Here is a 25,317-nt window from a genome sequence, read left to right as displayed (position 1 = left end):
CGCTTCTCCACCGACACTGCTGAATGATCCAATAATGTAACATTAGATTTTAATGACATCCTGCTGGAGGTCTGTAACACCGCAGCCCAATAACTGTCAGAATTGTTTAACATATTTATGAGTAATGACCCGGACGCTTGGGTTGCTTGACAGAGCTGTCAGATGCAGCCACTAGCGCGCTCGCACCGACGGAAGGATGTTGAAGAGTTTTCCTCAGTAAACAGGGGATACCTGTTTGCGAAATGTCTTATAGCATTATGCAAATGCATGCAAATGAAACCAATTTGCAGCATGCAAATAGTGGCATGTCGAGAAAAGCATCCTAATTAAAATCCTTATTATATATATATATATATATATATATATATATATATATATATATAAACCCAAAATTGTTGCAAAGGCATCTTATGTGAAGAAAAATATACAGTCGATTATCATTGCATTACTATTGTTTAAGTGAACGCAAGTCTCACCAACTGTACATTACAGCCAGTGATGTCACAATGCAAATCCTGGCCTACAACTGGCTGTTTCTATTTAAATTCAGATCATCAAGTGATTAATCAAGGTTTCAGGTATTCAATAAAGATATTGAACATGAGTAGTCATTAGAAAATCATATTTCCAGCTGCCTGTACTACATTGAACCACAGAATTCTCAAATCTGATTGGTCATCAGGCCTATACAAGCATATACAAGCAAGGCTCAGATGATACTTCCAGCTGTTATGCAAATTGCAGGTCCATATTATTAAACATATTGCGATATTTAAATCGTTTTATTGCAATTGTACATTGACAGGAAGTTTCAGTAATCACAATCCATAATGTATGATAATCAGGCTTAAATGTTATTTGACAAAAATACATAAAAAAATTGTATACTGTTAAAGTGCTTTATCTATATTATCTATCTATATGTTCTAGCTATATTAATAATAAATATATATTACTTCAATTATTATAACTGCTATTAATAATAAAATCAATACTACTACTATTTATAATAACAATACTACTAGTATTACTACTACTAATAATATTAATACTACAACTACTACCACTATTTATAAATAATAATAATAACAATAATAATAATAATAATAATAATAATAATAATAATTACATTAATAATACCACTACTAGTGCTACTTCTACTACTAAAACCAATATTATTACTATTACTAATAAAACTAATTTTACTAGTGCTACTATTTCTGCTACTATTACTAGTAATAGAATCTCTACTACTACTACTACTGCTAATAATAATAAATAATATTTATAATTATTTAACAAATAATGAAATAAATGCTACTAGTACAATATATTACTACTACTTATTATAATAAAATAAATACTGCAATTACTACTATGACTAATAATAATAAAAAAAAATCAATACTACTACTTTTACCACTTCTAATACTACTACTATTTATAATAATAATAATTATAATAATAATAATAATAATAATAATAATAATAATGATAATAATGATAATAATGATGATAATAATAATAATAATAATAATAATAATGATAATAATAATAATAATAATAATAATAATAATAATAATAATAATGATAATAATGATAATAATAATAATGATAATAATAATAATAATAATAATAATAATAATAATAATAATAATAATAATAATAAAAATTGATAATAATAATAATAATAATAATAATAATAATAATAATAATAATAATAATAATAATAATAATAATAATAATAATGTTCTTTAACATTTAGGGAAGGAGTCTCCAGTGTCAGCATCCTGAAACAGTCTGGACATTTGCTTTTGTAGATTTGTCCAGATCAAAATCACAAGGAACAAAACAGAGCCTGGTAATACAGTTACTGTTTCCAGCTTCTATAATGTAAGTCATAAGAAAAACTAACATGTCTCACAACATTAACTGTTACTATAAGCGTTAATTGTGTGTAATAAGCTTCTGAGTGTTAACAATAACTGTGCTTCATGGCAGGCTGCATCATTATTTTCCTATAACAACATGCCCTGCTGTGTTTTATTCCTTAAACAAAAATGATTGAATGTGAAGGCATCAAATTCCTCACCATTGTGTACTGTTAAGCGTTTTACAAATTGGATCTAATGCCTGTGATATTAAACACAGCCTCGGTCCATTATTAATCATAATGAAGTCGTTTCTGCAGGTATTGTAGTGTTGACAGCTTTCATCCCTGCACTGTGAACTCCACAGTCAAATATGACGTACAAAAAGCTGCCCTTAATGACAGCTGTGTACTGAAATAAACTTAAATTTACATGTATTGTACAACTGATGATGCCATTAACCAGAGCAACAATAATTTAATTTATACAACCGAGCAGTTAAGAGGTGCTGCTGGTGGGATTTGAGCTCACAACCTTCTGATCAGAAGCCCAACATCTTAACCACAGAGCTTTTACTTCCAAACAAAAGAGTTTTAACTTTACAACCTTGCAATTTACTCTTAATTCAGGTGCTGCAGCTGTTGTGTGTGCTTTCGAAATCGATGTTTACAAAAAAAAAAAAAAAGAAAGAAACACAACGCAAGCTTTTATTGCAAGGTTCTGGCAGCCCATCATCTGCCCCTATCAGACTGAGATGGTAAGATAAAGCCAAATGAAGGCGGGTTGTTTTTGGTTGTGCAGCTCTGATATTACCCGGCGAGAGATGGCCACATATTAGATTTAAACCCATTCCAAGGTTTCTAATGAAAGCAGCTCGGATCTGATCTGAAAGAATTTACACGGCAATAATGGATCAGATCTGCGTCACAGATCACAGAAGTCAAATCAAAGCCGAGTTGGGCTGCTTTAATGTAGTGGACTCAGGAATGAAATAATACTAGAAATAATATATTACATTCGTGAAACAAGGGTTTTTTTCTGCTTTGACCCAGTCTAGGGATTTTCTTTCACTGCACTAATTAAACCCAGAATTCTATAAAAAAAAACTTTACATTTATGACATTTGGCAGAGGCCCAGAGTGATCCAGAGTGACTTACATGTATCTCATCTCATATGAGCAGCTGGGGGATTAAGGCCCTTGCTCAGGGGCCCAAGAGGGGCAAGATTGGTGTGGATGGGATTTGAACTCATGACCTTCAAATCCAATCCTTAAGTCCAATGCCTTACCCATAACTAAAAAAGGTTTTAATGCAGTATATATTTAAACAATAAACAATTATTTACATGTTTATTAGTGAACCATAATTAGTACAGGTCCGCACTTTTTTTTTTAATTCGATAATAAAAATAGTATCGTCAATATAAATACAATGAACTGTATTATTGTACACTATTTTGCAGACCGCAATGGGTTGTTCTCTTTCATTACATTTATATACAATATATCAATCATTTATTAGAAACATTCTAATTATTCAAACATACACATCTTCTCTTTTATAGGTTTTTTATGAAAGAAACAAGACAATGTTGACATTTTCCCCTTGACCCTGTTTCTTGGGCTATGGCTGATCAACTCTTCTGCTTTGGGAAGAAATTCTCTTAGAAGGTCCCACAATCCCAAGATGTGGATCAGTATGTGGATTAGTTACAGAACGCTGACTTGTTTATAAGAATCACAGAAGCATCTAAGAAAAAAACAATAGTACTATTTCTATAGTTAAATAAATAGTTTGTTAAAATATTTCAACAATGTAAGAATCGATCCTCTGGCCAGGACAAAGCCGATATCCAAAATATCGATACGTCCCTAACGTTTGGCTTTGTGCCAAACTGAATTGTTCTTACCAGCATCACGCTTATACCTGAGAGAGAAGTCGAAAGCTTTGTTTATGTCGTTATCGATTTCATGAGTTAACTAATCCACCAGCTTTGCTAACACACGACACAAAAACGTGATAAATACTACATAACTTGAGGCCCCATGCTAGTCCTGGGCTGTTCTGCTAATAACAACAGCACTTATCGCTTCACGTATCTAGAGGAGCGCCCATGAGGACTCGAATTAAAAACGGGGGTCAAATGAGAAACGTGAATAAAGTGGATGGAAAATAGACTGCGTGAAACAAGCATGTGTGTGGAATAGCCACCATTTTATATTCAACCCAAGTGCATTAGCTGTGGTAAACAGAATACATTTGTGTCAAGCAGAGAGCACACGAGGAGGCTAAAGATGAATGCGTTTAATTAAAAACTGTCATATCTGCGCTTAGAGATGGGCCATGCAGCCATGAGGGGACAATCAATAATCTCAGCACGCTAGTGCAAGCGCAATGCTTTTCCTAGCGCTAGCAGTCGCTATTATGAAAAAAGACGTAGGAATGCAGGGGGAAGGTTTCGGTCACTGAGAAATGACTCTATAACGTGCACAGTACTGACCTATTGTCTCTTCCCCTCGTTCATACTGTATGTCTTGCTCAGCAAAAATGCCATGTGATACTGTTTAATAATTAGCAATAAAAAAAATGTAAAAATTAAATGTGTTTTTAGGCAGGCCATATGGAGAGTGTTATTTAAAACATCTTGGGCCTTCAAGAAAAGCAGCCCTTGTGTATTATCTGCTGTACTTTAATTTTATTTGCCGGAGGATTTCAGATTGCTCCTCACGTCATGTTATCATGAAAAGCCAAAGCTTCCCGATAAGCCTAGCTATACAGTTTAATGAGTAGAAATCTTAGACTAGCATCCACTGACAACTCACTGATTCGCTGTTAGGCGATATTTAAAATTTGTTTTTAATGTTTTTTTTGTTTGTTTTTTTTTTAAAGCTGCCAATATTAGCATAAAAAGATTTTAGCATTATATCGTATTAGCCTGAATGCCCTGTATTGTATAGGTGAGGTGATTAGTAAAGTTCAACCTCCATTCAGCCAGAAGGAACTACATTTGGACCAGAATCGGATCAGAATCAGCAGGTACAATACAGAGCTAGCTTTTTTCCTCACAACTATCATTTTAGTCAACTCTACACCGCTAGGCCACTGATGCTGTTTATGGTTTTATGGTGCTGTTGTTTATAAGGTCTTATATTTCAGTACAACCGCAGATGAACACATGACATATTGAAAATGGAAAAGCTATGCGTGTACAACTAAGTACACCTTCACTGCTTTCATAAGGATTAAGAAGCTAAGTGTGTTGCCAGGTGTTGCAGAATCAAGTGTCTCAATTAACTAAAAGCCAATTTGTAACATTTTGTTGGTCTAAAACCTTTAGGTGTGTGTGAACACAACGGCAAGGAGTAAAGACATGAGCGGCAATCTCAGAGAAGAAACTGTTGCTGCACATCGAACACTCTACAGTGATTAAAAAGTGGAAAAGTCAGACTTTTTTCACATTTTTGCCTCTAACAGAAGACTTTATGTAAGACCGAGAACAGAAGAAAAACATGGAGGTGGCAGTTTAATGGTTTGGGGTTGTTTTGGAGCAGGGAAGGTTGGAGACTTATTCTGGAAAGTGAAAGGAAGCCTGAACCAACATGGCTCCAATTCCATACTTTGGATCATACCATGCAATTCTTTCTAGCCTGTGACTAATCCGCACCGTAAGCGTTATTTACACACCTATTACTGAACTGGTCTAATATAAACTAGATGAACAAGATCAGAAAGAAATCTCCAATTAGTGAAGAACATCTTTGGTAAGACATGGCAAAGTATTTTAGCTGAATGTTGCCTAGAATGTGTTATAGTTGTTATTCATGCTAAAGGAGGATTTTTCAAATACATACAATTTAGCATCTGTACATTCATTTGTTTGGTCAAAGAAACAGTTGTTTTATATAAACTAAAGGAACATGCATGTTTATGAAATTTTTTTCGACAGGCACTATGAACTAAATGATGCTAGCATATAGCATGTAGGATGTTTCCTACTGTGTATACTATAGTATTTATTCAATCACAGACAATTTCAAGATTCTTTAACAATCATAAGGAATGACAGAGAGAATTTGACTTAAGCATTCAACACTAATTCCCTGAAAGAAGGTATTTACATCGCTTGGACTTTAGGTTTGTATATCTCTGTGATTTGTAGATTTGTAGATCTTTATATCTCTGTGAAATACCAACAGCAAGCAATCACTCGTATCGATTGTTTTGTCTTGGAGACTTCAAAAGTGTGACTCACCCACAGCTGGTTTCCAAGAGACTGTCTCCAACCTGCAGAGACGCCATTCCAAAGTCTGCTATTCTGATGTTGTTCTTCTCATCCAACAGCAGGTTCTCTGGCTTCAGGTCTCTGTGGCTGAACAAAAGAGGCAGAATGTTTTACAAAAGGATCCTGGAACATGTGGAGATCTCAGGCGAAATTACTGGATGAAAATACGCATTGTAATTAAATTGAGATTTGATTATATGTTAAATTTCAGTGTTGCCGTTTTGTTCACCTGTTTATTATACTTTTATGTCAGATTTGTGACCAGATTAGTCTGAATGTACATGATGTCTGATCTTTATCACTGCAGGTGTACTTGTATTGTATTATTTGGTACGTTTGCTGACGCCAGACTTTAATTATAAGGACAGGGGTTCCAGTCACTAGGCTGGAGGTTCTCACAGGGTCCGAACAACTAACTCAGAGTCCGATTTATCATTGAACTAATTAATTTACGAATAGCAAACAGTACAATGGTGGGACTTAACACAAATATTCATAAGCACACTCCAAAATCTAGTGGAACATCTTCCCAGAAGGGTGAAGGATGTTATGAGTAAATTGGGACTAAATGTGGAGGCGATGCTCAAAAAGCACATACCATACATATGACCAGGTGTCTGCAAACTTCTGGCAATATAGTGTATATTCCTCTCTCTAGCGTCACCCACAGTTTCAGATCAGGGCCTTTTTGACACCCTAGGTGAAATTCCTATTGTTACTTCCCCAATGGCTGTGCCCTCCCACCACAATGCTTCACCCCCTCACCATACAAATCTTTCGCAAACCTTAAAAAAACATTTTTCAAACACTTTTAATAATCATTACAAAATTGCCTGAATTCAATTATGTAAACATATACTGTAATACATATTTAATTTCAGCAGAAAAACAGGTAAATCATTTTAAATGAGTGAGGGCAGCAGCGAGGCAGGGGTGCTCACTGGCGCCCCCTCCCCAAATATAGAATTCATCTCAAATCAAAAATAAATGTAATTATCGAAATAATCCAAATCATCACTGTATTTACCAGATAAAATCTATAAAGATCGTTTCTTATAGCTTTCCACTCATAATTATTCATAACCTCAGGATGGTACTTACTTTCCATGTCTTCAGGCTGCTTAAAAAGCATAAAAGCCTGAATCCATCGCTTAAATTCACCTGCTGCGTTCCAAAAGAGCCTGATCAAATGACACAGCTGTGATCTAACCATGTTTTGCATTCTCTCTGAAGCAGCTACCTCAGCTGGACGCTAGCCATTCTACTTTCACTTGACTATTAGGCCTGACCATAGAGAAACACAAAGCCTGTCACTGTGCCTAGCCTGCTGGGAGGCTGGCAGGTAGAAAATGGTGAGCAAGTCTCACACACAATTTCATCCCTAAAAAATGCCAAAAAAGGGGAGTGGAAATGATTGGAAGCATTTGGAAGGCAACTCAATTCCAATCATTTCAACTCAAACCCGAGGAATCAACTGCTTGTCAGGAAAGTGGAAGACCTAAACCAGGTCTGCAATGTATTGCTTTTCTCTAAAGATTTCTTTGTTCTAACCAAACCAGAAACACACGTGTACATAATCGACTGTTAGAAAAGTCAGTGAGGTTTTCAGTGGACAGAAACACGTGTCAAGCAGACTCCTCTGATTAGTCGGAGATAAACAATCGATACAGAGTTGTTCAAGAAATTCAGGATCGAAAGACTGATTGCACAAGAGTGAGATCTGCCTCAAGTTGCAGGAAACACTACACAGGATTGAGGGTTTACTTTAAATGTTGCGTCATGATGCGATTACCAAACGGTTCCACTTTCCCACTGGCGACACTTTAGTGGTTTCTGAGGCGTTCACTTGACCTGCCCTTCCCCCTCATATTAACTTTCCCTCCCCCTAGCTACCCTTTGAGAAAAAAGCTGAGGAAGATGGATGGTCATTCCCTCCCTTTCCCTGACCAACACTAACACTAAGAACCAATAAAGACATCCTTGAGGAGAGGACATGCTCTCTCTAAGCAAGGCTGCTGTTAAGCCCCGGGACTCCTGTCATAAACCCTCTCTGGCCAAAAGAGCAATTTCAGGCCTGCAATCATATATATATGTATATATATATATATATATATATATATATATATATATATATATATATATATATATATATATATATATATATATATATATATATAAAAGAGGTGTAATGTTACACAAAATTCATGGTTCGGTACCTCAGTTTTAAAGTCACAGTTCGGTAAAACTTTAGTAGGAAGAAATGCAAAACAAAATTGCTTGTCTTTTGTTTTTTTTATTATTATTACAGTTTTAAATAAAATGCCTGCTTAGTTAAATAATATATATAATATTTATAATTTTTATTTTAAAAATTTTATTGAATCAAATTATTGCATTACACTTTTATATTGATTAAACTAGGTATTTAATTAAATTGGAACAAATTTAATGAATTAAATCAAACAAAATATTTTACAAAATAAATGGAAAAATGTTATTGAATAGTTTGCATTTTATGTCTATGTAAGTGTATGAGTGTGTGTGTGTGTGTGTGTGTGTTTTACATTTAATATTAAATTTTCTGAAGATATGATCTACTATTATTTATATTTATTATATATTAGTTCAGCATACTTTAACACATATTTTCATAAATCCTGATGATGTCATTTAAAACACCATCCAAAGAGCTTTTTCTCCCGTGCAGGATGCCATCATCCAAACGCGCAGAAAAACTAGGTGAGTAAAATAAGGTGATACTGGAGTAACTGTACCTCTTAAAACTTTCAAAGATAGGAAGATAACACAGCCGCTTGCGAAATAGCGGAGAGTACAGGCTCAACCGGTAGCAGGAAAAGTGTGCGTCCCAAGTCATTTTACATTTTATATTAAACGCAACAAAGAAAACTGTAACCTGCAAGTAACCTGGAGCTTGTGTGCCACAGTGATAAACAAGCACATGAAAAGAAAAAACACTGGAGTAAAGGATGCAGATGAAACATCAGTACGGTGAGCAAAAATAGTATAATCCTCATCATGTGAAAAAAGTAGTTCAATGGAGTGCTATTGTGTAAACTGTTTGTTTGTAACTTCAGGAAAGTCGCATTGAATCTGTGTCTAAATTAAAGATAGTTAAACTATTCAGGGTTTAATATAGTTATAATTATATATATATATATATATATACACACAGTGAGGAAAATAAGTATTTGAACACCCTGCTAGTTTGCAAGTTCTCCCACTTAGAAATCATGGAGGGGTCTGAAATTGTCATCGTAGGTGCATGTCCACTGTGAGAGACATAATCTAAAAAAAAAAAATCCAGAAATCACAATATATGATTTTTTAACTATTTATTTGCATGATACAGCTGCAAATAAGTATTTGAACACCTGAGAAAGTCAATGTTAATATTTGGTACAGTAGCCTTTGTTTGCAATTATAGAGGTCAAATGTTTCCTGTAGTTTTTCACCAGGTTTGCACACACTGCAGGAGGGATTTTGGCCCACTCCTCAAAACAGATCTTCTCTAGATCAGTCAGGTTTCTGGCCTGTCACTGAGAAACACGGAGTTTGAGCTCCCTCCAAAGATTCTCTATTGGGTTTAGGTCTGGAGACTGGCTGGGCCACGCCAGAACCTTGATATGCTTCCTACAGAGCCACTCCTTGGTTATCCTGGCTGTGTGCTTCGGGTCATTGTCATGTTGGAAGACCCAGCCTCGATCCATCTTTAATGCTCTAACTGAGGGAAGGAGGTTGTTCCCCAAAATCTCGCAATACATGGCCCGGGTCATCCTCTCCTTAATACAGTGCAGTCGCCCCGTCCCATGTGCAGAAAAACACCCACAAAGCATGATGCTACCACCCGCATGCTTCACAGTAGGGATGGAGTTCTTGGGATGGTACTCATCATTCTTCTTCCTCCAAACACGTTTAGTGGAATTATGACCCAAAAGTTCTATTTTGGTCTCATCTGACCACATGACTTTCTCCCATGACTCCTCTGGATCATCCAAATGGTCATTGGCAAACTTAAGACGTGCCTGGACATGTGCTGGTTTAAGCAGGGGAACCTTCCGTGCCGTGCATGATTTCAAACCATGACGTCTTGGTGTATTACCAACAGTAACCTTGGAAACGGTGGTCCCAGCTCTTTTCAGGTCATTGACCAGCTCCTCCCGTGTAGTTCTGGGCTGATTTCTCACCTTCCTTAGGATGATTGAGACCCCACGAGGTAAGATCTTGCATGGAGCCCCAGTCCGAGGGAGATTGACAGTCATGTTTAGCTTCTTCCATTTTCTAATGATTGCTCCAACAGTGGACCTTTTTTCACCAAGCTGCTTGGCAATTTCCCCGTAGCCCTTTCCAGCCTTGTGGAGGTGTACAATTTTGTCTCTAGTGTCTTTGGACAGCTTTTTGGTCTTGGCCATGTTAGTAGTTGGATTCTTACTGATTGTATGGGGTGGACAGGTGTCTTTATGCAGCTAACGACCTCAAACAGGTGCATCTAATTTAGGATAATAAATGTAGTGGAGGTGGACATTTTAAAGGCAGACTAACAGGTCTTTGAGGGTCAGAATTCTAGCTGATAGACAGGTGTTCAAATACTTATTTGCAGCTGTATCATACAAATAAATAGTTAAAAAATCATACATTGTGATTTCTGGATTTTTTTTTTTAGATTATGTCTCTCACAGTGGACATGCACCTACGATGACAATTTCAGACCCCTCCATGATTTCTAAATGGGAGAACTTGCAAAATAGCAGGGTGTTCAAATACTTATTTTCCTCACTGTATATATCAGAATAATCAATTAATTGAGAAAAATAAATAAATAAATAATCGTCCGATTAATCAATTATCAAAATAATCGTTATTTGTAGCCCCCCCCCCCTCTCTCTCTCTCTCTCTGTCTGTCTGTCTGTTACCCCTCCATCTGCCTCTCTCTCTGCTTCAATTTCTCTGTCTATTTTTTTGTCTGTCATCTGTCTGCATGTCTCTCTCTCTCTCTCTCTCTCTCTCTCTCTCTCTCTCTCTCTCTCTCTCTCTCTCTCTCTCTCTCTCTCTCTTTTTCCTCTGCCTGTCCTGCTGTTATGTGCCTGCCTATCTGTCTCTCTCTCTCTCTCTCTCTCTCTCTCTCTCTCTCTCTCTCTCTCTCTCTCTCTCTCTCTCTCTCTCTCTCTCTCTCCCCAACCTGAAAGAGGTCAAGAATATGAAGGGACTTCACCATGCCAGTTTTGCTTCCTATCATTCTGACAGGCCAAACTGCAGCTGCCTCTTCCGTCCTGCTAACACTCAAACCGAGTCTGAAATAAAACCTTCGCCATTTAGCACTTAGCTGCGATGACATTGGACAGCGAACAACACAGTGCATTAGAAAGAAGCTCTTAGGCTCGAGAGGAAAGAAAGGAATTTGGGAGAGTCGAGCCCAGAGAGACAAAGCTTCCCCGCAGCTCTATTTATTCAATCATTTCCATCACCTATCATGAGAGGCCTCCAAACCATCCATCAGGGAAGAAAAAAAAAAAGAGAGAGAGAAGAGCGCATAGATTAGAGTCTTCATTAGGCTCGGGCGAATGGTAAACAGATGCAAATATTGTGCTAATGGCTATGTTTTCAATGCATTAGCATGGTAATGCATGAAGAGCATACAGAGAGGAAAACAGATTCACTACGCAGGTCATTCGAATGAAAACTTTAACAGCAGACTAAAAAAAAGTTTCTAATGATTCCAAATGCATTGGAATGCATCAAATAGAATTTCACATGATAGAATTGAAGTGAGATTTGATGTTGAAACACTAACGCTGTCGGTTTATATACGCATTACTGAACGTGAGCGCTAAAGCCGTCGATTTGTGCAGTGACGTCTTAATACATTGCACACCAGAACATTTGTCGCTTCCTGTTGCAGGGCTCAATTTCTCTCTGATTATTTCCTCCTGTTGTACAGCTAATTGAAACCCTCCGGGCTCTGAGCGCTGCGGAGCGCGAGCAGATGGAGCGAATTTCCACACGCTTTTCTCTCCACTTTATCTCCGAGCCGAGGATAGAAGACGAGCTCGAGGACACAGTCGGTGATGAAAACTACTTTCATGTGTCATACCGAAGGGGGGGGCAATCTGTCTCCAACCTGCCAGAGAGGCAACATCATGATGCCTCACCGGGGTGATAATTGGTATTTGCGACAATGCTTCATAATGACTAAGTAATGCTCCACTTCAGGTGGCCGTCGTTGTACATAAATGATGTCGGCATCAGTAATAAACGTCTCAACCCCAGCCATGTAATGCAAAGAATCAGGGACAGGAAACATTATCACAAAGAAACACATTAATATGAGCTTTTGAAAAATAGATGTTAAACTATGACATTTTGTGATACGGTGAAAATATTTTCAACAAGAAATTGATAATATAATATATCTGATAGTTATTCTAAATAATTACACTTTACAATTGTTTAAGGGCAAGTAACAGTGGAAGATCGACGTAATCTTTACTCATATTGGCTAAAATCTGGCCTTCAAATCCAAACTTGATTTTCATTTATGGCATCATATTGTAATCTCGGGAATGCTTTCCATGACTGTATCTCGCTTTAATATCAGGCTTATATTCATTCATTTATTCTTGGTAAAAGCTTGGTCAGGGTCATGGTGGTCTATGATTGAGACTGACAAACTGTGGGATGCAGAATGTATGCTAGATGATGATGGAAATTCTACTTCTATATGTATACATGCATACACTCTTCACCTAGATAACCCAAAAACCAGATGCTGGTGCACATTTCAGGTACTTCATTATGTAGATGACAAAAAAAAATCTATGCTTGTGGAGGTTGTGCTCATTCAGCCATAGGAGTGTTGGTAAAGTCAGGTACTGTTGTAGGAGATTTGTGGAGGACTGGGATGCAGTCAGCGTTCCAATTCATCGCAAATGTCTTCTATATAGTAAGGATGAGAGCTCAATAGGATAAGATCTTCCACTCCAAACTATGGCTATGCATAGGGGCATCATTATGCTAGAACAGGTTTAGATCTCCTAGTTCGAGTGAATCAAAATTTCAATGCTAAAACATGCAAACACATTGGATATCTCCAACTTTGTGCTAACAGCTTGCTGAAGAACCACATAAGGCTGGAAAAGCCAGGTGTCTCTAACACATTTGTCCCAATAATGTACTTGTATACTGTTGTTTTATAGCCTATATTTCTTTTAGAGTATTTTTTGGTTAACATACAACTCTATTCGAATACGGTTAAAAAAAAAAAGTGAACGATGGAGAGGAATACAATTTAAAACTGTGTCATATGAACTTGTGAGGAGAAAAGAATTCGATTTGTTAACCATGACACAGATACAGATGTTTGGTGCACTAAAATTATACAGTGACCCTGTTAACCTTCTATAATTAATGTAAAAAGTCACCGCAAAATTGTACTTTGGTTTGAAAAGAGCAACACGTGTAAAGTGCTGAGTATGGGATTTAAAGTACACTTACCATATGGAGTGACTGTGACAGAAGTCCAGTGCTGAGATGATCTGTCTGAAAAACTTCCTGGCCTCTTTGGGTGTTAATCTGCCCTTCTTCACCAGGTAGTCGAAAAGCTCCCCACCGGACACGTGCTCTAGAACCAAATATCTGGCAGAAACACAGGAGTGTGCAGTTTGGCATTTTTTTACAGATATCCTGATCCACAGAGACCAAAAAAAGATCTCATTTATACTATTGAGCACTTGAGAGGCTTTCCTCAAGCAACAGCAGCTTGGTGGTGCTGAGACGTGAACCTCACAACCTTCTGTTCCGAAAATCCAATGTTTTAAACACTGAGTATAACCATGTCTACCACTGTGTTTATAGTGATCCATTTCTGAATTTGTTTCCGTGTGTTTGATTGTCAGTGAAATCATTTCTTCACATCAAGGTTAGGAAGCTGCATAGGGCCATGATACAGCTGGAGCACAGAGGGGGCCTTTATCAAGGCCCCAACAGTGACACCTTGTTGATACAGGGGGCTTGAACCCATGACTTTTCAATCATTAACCGAGAGACTTAACCACTGAGCAACAACTGGCCTCAAGTTTCGTAAACTTTGACCCACGAATTCGTATCATATAATGAAGAGAGACCAATAAGAGCTTTCATAATGTCCAGTATATTTTTGCAGCAGGTATCAATCTAGGTGACTGTTAAGGGTTTATCGATGCGTTTTGGACTTACGGTGCTTCATTACTCAAAGCTTTCTTCCTTCAGATCAAGTAAATCAGGTTGAAATTGTTGTGCTTCAAGGCAGGCAATGCGAAGTAGCGAACTTCAGATGTGTATTGTTCAGATGCAAATGTGTGTGTGTGTGTGTGTTTATAGCTCATTTTTCCTGTGGTAATGGCAAACACACTTTCTCCTCATATGCCTATTTAAACAGAAGTATGTGCAGAAGCGTACAGTGCGCTCGCCCTGCGACGCAGAGGGAAACAGACACACAGATCCTCTGATTTATTAGTCGATTAAAGGATTTTCTCATGCAATCACCTGTCAGGGCAATTTAAATTAGGGATGAATTCATACTTGATTTGCAAGTACAAAAAAAACAACATACAAACATTTTTCACGTCCGCTCGAGCCATCCGTCTGTATTATCAGTATGATATTAAGAAAAAATGAATTCTTTGGCGGTTTCCACGGTGACGCCTTTGATCAATTATTGAAAACAGCATTAGGCCGAACCGACGGAGCTCAACGTCGAGAGAGAGAAACCGAGACACAGAGCGCAACCTCTGCTACGTCACGTGTTGTGAAACTCATACACATGAAAAGAGCTGCGTGTACTTACAAATATTTCTTATTTTCATACACGTCGTGCAACTTCAGCACGTGAGGGTGTTCTATAAGCTTCAGGATTGCGATTTCCCTCTCGACCTGTGGAGAAAAATGAGGAGAGAAAAAGAGGGAAAAAAATTTAACCTGTACATACAAGGAGGTAAATATTTACATGTGTCTATTCTAAAAAATAACCGACCTTTGGACCTATAATAAAGCACTAATGACTGTAATACCATCGCATTCTGCTGCGATTTGTAGAAAAAGCAAAAGATGTAGTTCATGGATATTATCCTGTCGGGATGTGTCTAATCAGTGCTCCAGCTCTTTCATTAAGAGGCTAAACATTAATCAGTGCTTGGCAAGCGGATAAATAAAGCAAGAAGCCAACAGCAATGCGAAACACTGAGTTGGAGGAAACTTGAGAGAGATTTGGAAAAACTAATATAATATATAATATAAAATGTAACCGAACCATGACTTAAAAACCGAGGTACGTACTAAAACATCTATCTATCTATCTATCTATCTATCTATCTATCTATCTATCTGTCTGTCTGTCTGTCTGTCTGTCTGTCTGTCTGTCTGTCTGTCTGTCTGTCTGTCTGTCTATCTATCTATCTATCTATCTATCTATCTATCTATCTATCTATCTATCTATCTATCTATCTATCTATCTATCTATCTGTCTGACTATCCATCCGTCTGTCTGTCTGTCTGTCTGTTTGTCTGTCTGTCTGTCTGTCTGCCTGCCCATCCATCCATCTATCCATCCAACCATCTGACTGCGTCACCCCCACAGTCAACATTTTTGGATGGAGGGAATCCTAAACAAACATGGCTATCATTCCATAATTTAACTCCATGCAATTAAACTGGACTGCGGCTAATCGTAAAAAGCTTTACAAAAATATACTATATGGACATAAACATTGGGATACTTAAACTTTCCAGCTTTGTGTGCTTACTGCTTTCCAAACTGGAATAATAATAGGACGTCTTCGGATACACTAGAATTACATTTTCCCCTTCAAAGGTGTCCACAAATATATAATACATAGAAATATTAACAAAAAATACATTTAAACCTTTAAGATTTTCCCTAATGATTGAGCCTCAGGTTTGGATGGTGAGGAAAAAACTCCCTCAGATGACAAAGAAACCATGAAAGGAACCAAACACCAAAGGGAACCTATCCTTAGCTATATTACCTATTTATAAATAATTCCTGAATATATATCTTTGTACTACAGGGTCAAAAGATGCAACTGTGACAGGAGAAGAAGAGACAAGTTTCCAGGTTTATTCCAAATGTGGACCAAATAAAATAAACTCTTTCAAGTCTGGAAAAAAAAAAAAAAAAATTTGTTTTGTTTGTGTTGATTTTTGTTAGTTCACGTCAATGAAATCAATGTAGGAGCTTCGGAAAAGGAAAGCGTATTTATCAACATGCTCAGGGCTGGAAGTCTCTGTAAAAAGTCTAAAGAAGCCAAGTGACTCCCCTACAGCAGCTGCTCCTTCTCACATCAGTGCTCTCTACAGGCTGCATGTCGATAAGAGTGCAGATACAGGTACCTGGAGTTCATATCAGTGTCTGAACAAAGAGTGTGCATCTACCAGACATGCCAGCTTATCTCTCACACACACACACACACACACACACACACACACACACACACACACACCTGCAACTGCTTACCCCAGCCACACATACTTACATGCGAAAACGTACTAGAGATTTGCATAGAGTTCTTATTAATTCTAATCGGTAACAAAAAGTAGAGCAAAAAAAGAGAAATCTGGGACTTTGCTATATTTTGGTTATCACCTGAATTAAAACTTTTTCAAAAGAACAAACTGTTCGTCAATTAAAGGCCTGCACAAGCTGTACTCATTACATTTCCACCTCCGATGCGCATTTTTTTTCATCACAACGAACCAACATGGCTACCACTTCATACTCACCTCTGGCAATAACACTACGCTTTGGATGAAATGCATGAAGCTATGCAACATTCCACTTATTACAAGAGCAAACAGTTGTCTCCAGTATTATCCATCATGGAACGTTCTGCCCAGTCACTGCACCTCAATCCTATTTAACTGCTCTGGGTTAACCTGGATCAGGAACTGGGTCAAGAAGAAATCTCCAACTACTGTAGAAGGCTGGAGTGTTTGAGCTGAATGTTCAGAGAAAAAAACTGGGGACGTGGTAGCTTACAGTTTAAGGCATTAAAATTTGGATTCAAAGATCATGAGATCAAATCGCAGCTATACCAATCTTCCACTACTGGACCCTTGAACCAGGCCCTCAACCCTATAGCTGCTCAGATAAGATAAGAATGAAATCATTGTCACTCTGCATGAGGGCATCTGCCAAAATACTGAAAATGTAAATTTCCAGATGCAGAGAGTGTGTAAAGCTGTTCTCTATGCTAAGGGCATTTGCATCATTTATTGGTCATAGTAAACCTCCATGCTGTTAAATGATCTAGTCTGCTGCTTAGAAACAATATAAACATGCATGTGTGTCTTAAAAACTAGACAAGGTGATTCCAAAGCTTTAACAGGCTCTGTATATATTCACTCTTCACAACGTAAATACATGTGTAACAAATAAATGAGAAATTATGCTATTCAAGGATTATACGAACTGCTTTAATGCACTGGGAATGAAAGTGAGAGCTGGAACGGTTGATTCTGGAACTATGAACGCACAGCATGGAAGGCTTAGAGGATCTAAGAGACGGGTCTTCCTTGCCAGAATGTGGGGTTTTTTTCACAATGGTAACATTATAAGTCACTTCTAGTCACTTTGTAATAAAAATAATATGCACATTTCTGCTATACTGGCTTGGGTTTCAACCACCATGGACAGTGGTCCCTTACGAGGGAAATATCAAGGTCCGTGATGTCGGAGTGACGTGGGGCCGCCTTCCCGTGGGCTCACCACCTGCAGGAGGGACTGTAAGGGACGGTGCTGTGAGGATTGGGCAGCAGTCGAAGGCGGGGGCCTGCTTAGACTGCTGCCCCCGCGACCCGAATTACGGATAAGCGGGAGAAAATGAATGAATGAATGAATGAATGAATAGTACAGTGAGTATTCATTGACAACCAGATGAGGACGATTCCTTTTGGAGTCTGGTTCCTCTCAGGTTTCTTCCTGATCCTGTCTGAAGAAGAACTGCTGTATTTACCATTGCCTCATTTTTTCTTTAACCACTACTTTCAACACTAATCTTTATTTGGGGGACAAACATTAGTTAGTACTGTCTATACATCCCTTAGCATGGTCATGCATTGATACACATACACACACACATGCCTACATCCATCCACAGCAACCTGGGAAACAATGACAGACTGAAAGGAAATTGTCATTTTATTACCATCAAAAACTCAATTCTTCAAAAGGTCTGTCACTCGGACCTCTGTGGCAGAGCGAGAGAAAAAAACTAATAAAAAGCTTTATCTGCCGACCCTTGCTGCTATATCAAACTCTCAGTCATGGCAAATTCCTCCAAACTTCACTTCTACTTTCTCAGGAAAACAGAGAGAGAAAAGGAATGTGAAGTGTGTGAGATACTTGTACACATGCATACCAATGATCAGTTCTTTTCTTAAGTCTGGTAGAGGAAGCACCCTGGGAAGTCATTAAATATGCTTTTTTTGGTTAGAGGGGTCTAAATGAAATGCTCAGAATGCTTAAAGTAGGGATACTTAAGCAGAACACACAACACACACAATTCAGCAGACACTTTATCACACAGAGCAACTTAAGTGGCTGTTTAAATAAATGCCTGATTGCTAGGCATCTATTGTTTTAAAGAAGAAATTATGCATACTGCATATTGATCATTTATTTGTTCAAATAAAGGGGATCGATAGGTAGATCAATAGACTTGAACTAGAAGATCAGAACCTGTTCCAGCATGACAATGTCCCTATAAACAAAACCAGCCCCGTGAAGATATGGTTTACATGGGTTGGAGTGAATATCTTGAGTGGCCTGTTATAGACCTCTGACCTTCACCCTATTGAACACCTTTGAAATCATTTGGAGAACTGACGTCACCTCAGGCCTCCTCACCTCACCTACATCAGTACTTGACTTCAACACCCTTGTGGCTGAGGAACACAAATATCCACATGCACACTCCAAAGTCTAATGGAACATCTTCCCAGAAGAATCGAGGTTTTTATAGGAGCAAATGGGAACTGAATGCGGAATGGAATCTCCAAAAAGAATGAATCTTATGGTCTAGTGTCCATACAAACTTTAGTGTTCAGTTTCTGGAATATTCACAAAACAACTTTTGTTCACCAAACTGTATATGTTCATGCTCTTGAATTATATTATATGAAAATTAATAATAATAAAAAAATATATAAATAAATAAATATTTATGGCAGTGGAGACTCCTTCCATTAATGTTTTTTCTTTCAGGAAGAAAATATCAGGATTATATACAGTATATATAAAAATATATAAATGTTAAAGAGAATTTTAACAGCACAGATTGTAATAATGAACGTTTAATGTTTCAGTTTAATGTTTCTGTTTGAAAATAAATAAATACAGAAGAGGCTAAATTAAAACCTTCAGGGCAACACATTGATTCACGACGTCCATTCTTTACACGAATACAAAAAAATAAACTCCAGCGAAAAATTAATTTTAATCAATAAACATGTGTTATACTGATGAGCCTCTGAAGTCTCTGAAGTCTCACATCACCAAAATCCGCTATGATGTACAATTCTGGTAATTAAAACCGTCCGTGTGGAAACATAGCAAAAATTCAGTTTGATGTCGTGATGATTTCCGTACAGTGGAACCTTGGATTGCGAGTAACCTGCTTTACGAATGCTTTGAAGGACGAGCCAAAATCTTTCAGCAAAATGCAACTTGCATTATGAGCGAAAACTTGCATTGTGAACAACATGCCAACGACTCGCGTTTAACTGAGACAATGGTTCATTTTCTCTCGCTTCATAAAACAATGAGACCTCAGTTCAGCTTCCTGCGTATTCTTCCTCATTCGGCATGTATCCCTCGTACAGGCTGCATTCGCATGAACGTACTGTTTACTATGGAATTGTGACCATGTGTGTTCTCATGGAAGGAGAGTCTCCTTCCAAGCAATAACCTTCCTCCTCCTCCTCCTCCTCCTCCTCCTCTCCTCTCCTCTCCTCTCCTCTTCTCTCCTCTAGTCTCCCTTACGCCAGCCACAACTTTTTTTAAAGGTGAAGTGCAGGTTAATTTGTTTTATTTTTACTTTATATTGTGCACTCATTATTGTTATTTGTTTCAGATACATTTAGGACAATAATCTGTACATAAAATACCATGAAAAAATTCAGAGTTTTCTTTATTTTCATGACTATGAAAATTGTAGATTCACACTGAAGGCATCAAAACTATGAATTAACACATGTGGAATTATATATGGAATTATATACATAACAAAAAAATGAACAGAAAATATGTCATATTGTAGGTTCTTCAAAGTAGCCATCAAGAGAATACCAAGAGTGTGCAAAGCAGTAATCTAAGCAAAAGGTGGCTACTTTGAAGAACCTACAATATGACATATTTTCAGTTCACTTTTTTGTTTATTTTTTTTCAATGTATGTAGTGTGAACTGAATCCTATCAAAAAGAAAACAATCCAGATGTTGCTGCACAGAGTAACAGATAGATTGGATGTGTCCTTATTACTAAAGCATCATTTGTACAGTGCTGGGATTGAATCCTGATTCGCTTGTAAGTGTAATGAATTAAAATATTAATGAAGTGTGGAATGAGTTTACAGTTAAAAGCCATGGACAATTATCCGTGAGATATGCACTGCAATCACTTATATGCAAAAGTCCAGAACACTCACAAAGACACACACAAACACACACTCACTATTAGAGTTGTTTGTTGTATGGACAGGCAGTTATCCGTTTTCTACTCATTATACTACGGTGAAAGTGTTCACCTCAGTGCCCTTTCTTATTGGTTTAGCATGTTTAATCATTATCACTAGCGCAATAGCACCTTGCAAAAGTGATTATCAAGTGATTCATTTCCCTCGAGAACCACGTTTCAGACTCCTAAAGCCAAAATTTACATTCAAATCACAAGGTCAAATGACTGTAAGGCACCAACTGTAACGCTACTGGAAGTAATTTGATTTGAACTGATGACATGCATGAGCTGCGGCTCGGATATTCCATTTCTCTGCCTGCTTGAACTGCGAGGGGGGAAAAAACCCACAATGAATTGCTAATTCAGGATATTGAGAGAATCTGAGTGGTGTGTACATGTGTGTGTGTGTGTGTGTGTGTGTGTGTGTGTGTGTGTGTGTGTGTGTGTGTGTGTGTGTGTGTTGGGGAGTCACTTCACCAATGCTCTTTTGTTTTTGCTTCTTGATAAGAAATCCAATCCCCAGGCTCTTTGTGTAGGTTGTAACACAATGAATGTAAACAAGATTTATGATGAAGAGATTTAACCGCCATTAGACTCAAGTGCTGTGTGATTGCAGGGAGCTAATATGGCTAATTGAATGGCTTTTGTGTAAAAAAACAAAAACAAAACAAAACCCAACGCAGAAGTCGAACAGGGTGGTGCAAACACAACAGTAAAGAGAAGTGAGAAGAAGAGATGGTAAAAGAGAGAATGAAAAGGAAGGGGAAAAAGACAGAATAGAACAGAAGACACTAGAGGGCTTTGTTCCTCTATATGCCAAGCACAACCTCAGTTCCAAAAAAATTGGGACACTTTTTATAATGCAAATAAAAACAGAATGCAATGTCACCACGTCCTCCGGGCTAAAGAGGAGAGGGACCATTTGGTTTGTCATCAGATCTCAGTTAAAAAAGCAACTAATGCTTCCATCCTGAAAATATATTTTTCAGGGAAAGCCTTGCATATTTGTGCAAGACAATGCTAACTACTGTACATACTGCATTTATTACAATAGCATGACTTTGTAGTAGAAGAGTCCAAGTGCTAAACTGACCTGCCTGCAGTCTAAAACTTTCAGCAAACAGAAAACACAACAAAGAACACCCAGAACTGTTAAACAGCTAGAATCCGGTATCAGACAAATATGGGACAACATTTCTCTCCCAAAACTTCAGCAATTGGTCTCATCAGTTCCCAGATGTATACAGACAGAAGACGATTCTACACAGAGGTAAACATGGCCCTGTCCCAAATTTTTTAAAACCTGTTTCAGCCATCAAATTTTAAATCCTATTTTTTACTTAAAATAGTATATATTCTTAGTTTTAACATTTATGCTTATTTTTATTGCGAATATAATGATAATGGAATTATGAGATCATTGCATTCTGTATTTATTTACATTATACACAGTGGAATTAGAATTATAGGGCTAATAATTAATTTCCTCTTGCTAGACCACCTTTACCATTTTCTCCCACTCCTCAGGTTATGCTTTGCTACATTACACTGCAAATGTAGTGGATGTGGTAGTTTACTGGTTAAGACAGCGGACATGAGCTTAAATCCCAAACTGCTAATTCTGTGCTGACTCCCTCTGTCTCATCCACGTTAACCCCAGACTTCTTACTGCCTTCTGCCTTGCTTGTTGTTAGCTTTGTAAACTAGCCTACGTCTGTATTGCATGAGAGCCAGAAAATAATACCCCAGGGGCAGGTTAAAAAAGCCACGCAATGACAGGAAATAAATTGATCTTGTCACCAAATAGATTAAAACTTAAGTAACGAGTCCAATTTGAAAATGTAAGAGGTAGAAAGTACAGATGTGTAAATAATTTATTGAGTAAAAGTAAAAAGTTGTTTGAAAAATAAATAGTAAACTACCTAAGTGCAGTAACGGAGTATTTGTACTTCATTACTTTTCATCTCTGCTGTTAACGGGTTTAACATCCTTGTACAAGTCTACTGGACACCAACTCTCTGCTTTATGCTTGATTTCTTTTGCCCTAATCCATTCATTTTTTTCATCCGCCTACAACACCAGCTTCCTTACAAACATTCTTACTCCTCTACAAATGATCTACCCAGAGGTGCCAAAAAAAGCCATAAGGAAGCAAGGCGTTGGCATATCGGTCCTGCTCCTTTAATAAACATGGAGCCCGGTCTGCTCCTGCAATGCTCCCGGGAGTCACGGTGGCTTTGTAGCTAATTAACTCCAACACATGTGCAAACAGACACTTGTGCATCGCAGGGTTGGTTGGGGTTAAACCAGCGGACCTTAGCGCATGGCTGAGAGCGCTATTCCAGCTCAACTAATACCTCCTGAGACATCAGGTACAATGTACACCACCATCAGTGCAGATTAAACACCGTTCCTCCTTCCCCATGACAATTGCCCGATTAATCTCAGTCAAGCTAACAGCTGTGTCTGAAATTCACACACAATCAGAAGGCCGAGGGCTTCGAGTGACAGTGCAACAAATGACAGCATTACAGCGATCATAGAGACGGATCTGTGTGAACGGAAATGCCGAAACGTTCCTGCCCAGATATGGATTTTTTCCAGTGTCAAAGCAATATATTGCACATCTTATTGGTAAGCTACCCAGATAAGTGAAATAGTCAACTTTTCATTTCTTTGAAAGCTGTAATGACACCGCTCACGGGTGCACACATTCGTGGATTAATGGGTCTATGGGGTGGAATCGGAACCTTGCTTATTATTAGCACATACATCAACAAAATGTGGCAAACTGCCCATTTCTGTAAGATCACATTATCAAGTCATCAGAGTGTACAAGCCAAACATCCAAGGTTTAATCCTGTCAGTCTCACTCCCACCTCATGTCTTGGTCTAGCAGATAACCACATCTTCATTTAGTGTAGGGGGGGCGGGGGGTTTGGGTAGGATTAGGTCAATGAAAAAAGTCAAGACATGATCTATCCTACCTAGGAGTCTTAAAGAATGGTAATCAGTATGAGGTAGTATACTGTAATTTGGTAATATTTTAACACATTACATTACATAATTTTGCAAAATGGAGCAATTTACACTACCTTAGTGTAACCTTCAGTTTAACCTATACAGAATATACACTATATGAACAAAAGTATTATTATAGTACACCTGACCTTTCCTGCCATATGTGGTTCTTCTCCAAACATTTTCCACAAAGCAGGAGGGACACAATTGTACAGGACGTCTTTGGATGAAGTATATTAAAATTTTGCATTCACTTGAACTTGGAAACCCAAACCTGTTCCAGCATGGCAATGCACAAAGCAAGGTCCATGAAGATCTGGTTTAAATGGTTTGGAGAGGAAGCTTTTAAATGGCCTGCTATAGAGCTCTGATCTCAACCCTACTGAACACCATTGGGATGAATGTAAACATTGACTAACACCCTTGTGACTGATTCACAAACACACTCCTAAATCTAGTGGAACATCTCAGAAGAGTGGAGGGAATTATAAGAGCAAATTGGGACCCAATGTGGAATGCGATGCTCAAAAAGCAAATGATCAGGTGTCCAAAAACTTTTGGCAATATAGTGTATGAATGTGGAAGGGGGCACATGGTCGAGCGCTGGTTTGCGAGAGGAGGGCGGAGCATACGCTGCTACGTTTGCCTGCAGGGCGAAAATAATTGTACAATTTTGTCGCACCGCTATCGTCAGCGTAAAATTTTAAAATTGGAAGTCAAACCATTGTAACTCGAGAACCCTCTCTACATGCACAGTTAAAAATAATAATAAAGTAGTGTATGGTACCACTGGTTGAAACCTATGACCCAAATTTTGTGTTTTTTTGTTGATTGTTTAACATAAAGAAAAATGACATAAGACAAGAACAGATGTGGGCTTTACTGTGAGCAAGCCATAAATCATAGCTGGAATTGGCGATACTTCACAATGAGAGAGACAAAGCAGGGTATAAACAGACAAACTCATCAAAGACTAACACAAAACAGGTGACCACCACAGGTAAGAGACTAATGACATGGCAAGGGATGGACAAAAAGGACAAAAATCTAAACAAACGACACTTGGCAATACAAAGAAAAGCAGATGGTGGAATTCAACTGTGTGCTCAAAGGAAACATTTGTGACAAATTGACTTCGGAAAAGACAAAATGAACAGCTTTCTCATTTCCTCTCTGTCAGAAAGTTCATCTTCTGGAGAGGGAATTCTTAATGCCACACCACTGCATTTTTCCACAGCACACACACCATGCAATTTGCCATAATTGATCTGACTAATCCGCCTTCTTACACACTCAAAAAGCATTGAGTTGAACTGTATAAAACAGAATCTTCACTAATTTCAAGTGAACAAATCATGCCCTGGGTATTTATGGCCAATGGGTTGAATTTCATTTCAAGGT

The 25,317-nt window shown here is 37.8% G+C and overlaps 1 protein-coding gene across 4 annotated transcripts in view; it reads right to left on the bottom strand.

Annotated features, from left to right (window-relative positions):
- Positions 1-25,317, bottom strand: part of brsk2b (BR serine/threonine kinase 2b) — a 195,533-nt gene that overhangs the window by 42,987 nt on the left and 127,229 nt on the right. For all 4 annotated transcript variants that reach the window (XM_083549913.1, XM_083549914.1, XM_083549912.1 and 1 more), the window contains exons 3-5: positions 14,993-15,078; positions 13,663-13,803; positions 6,124-6,240 (exon numbers count right to left, since the gene is read on the bottom strand). In XM_083549913.1, coding sequence (XP_083406039.1) covers positions 6,124-6,240; positions 13,663-13,803; positions 14,993-15,078 — 344 coding nt within the window. The remainder of the gene's footprint in view (positions 1-6,123; positions 6,241-13,662; positions 13,804-14,992; positions 15,079-25,317) is intronic.

Source organism: Silurus aristotelis, assembly GCF_946808225.1.
Source record: "Silurus aristotelis genome assembly, chromosome: 9".
Lineage (NCBI taxonomy): Eukaryota > Metazoa > Chordata > Actinopteri > Siluriformes > Siluridae > Silurus > Silurus aristotelis.
Note: the sequence above shows the minus strand (reverse complement) of the source record. Positions and strands in the feature narration are given on the sequence as shown.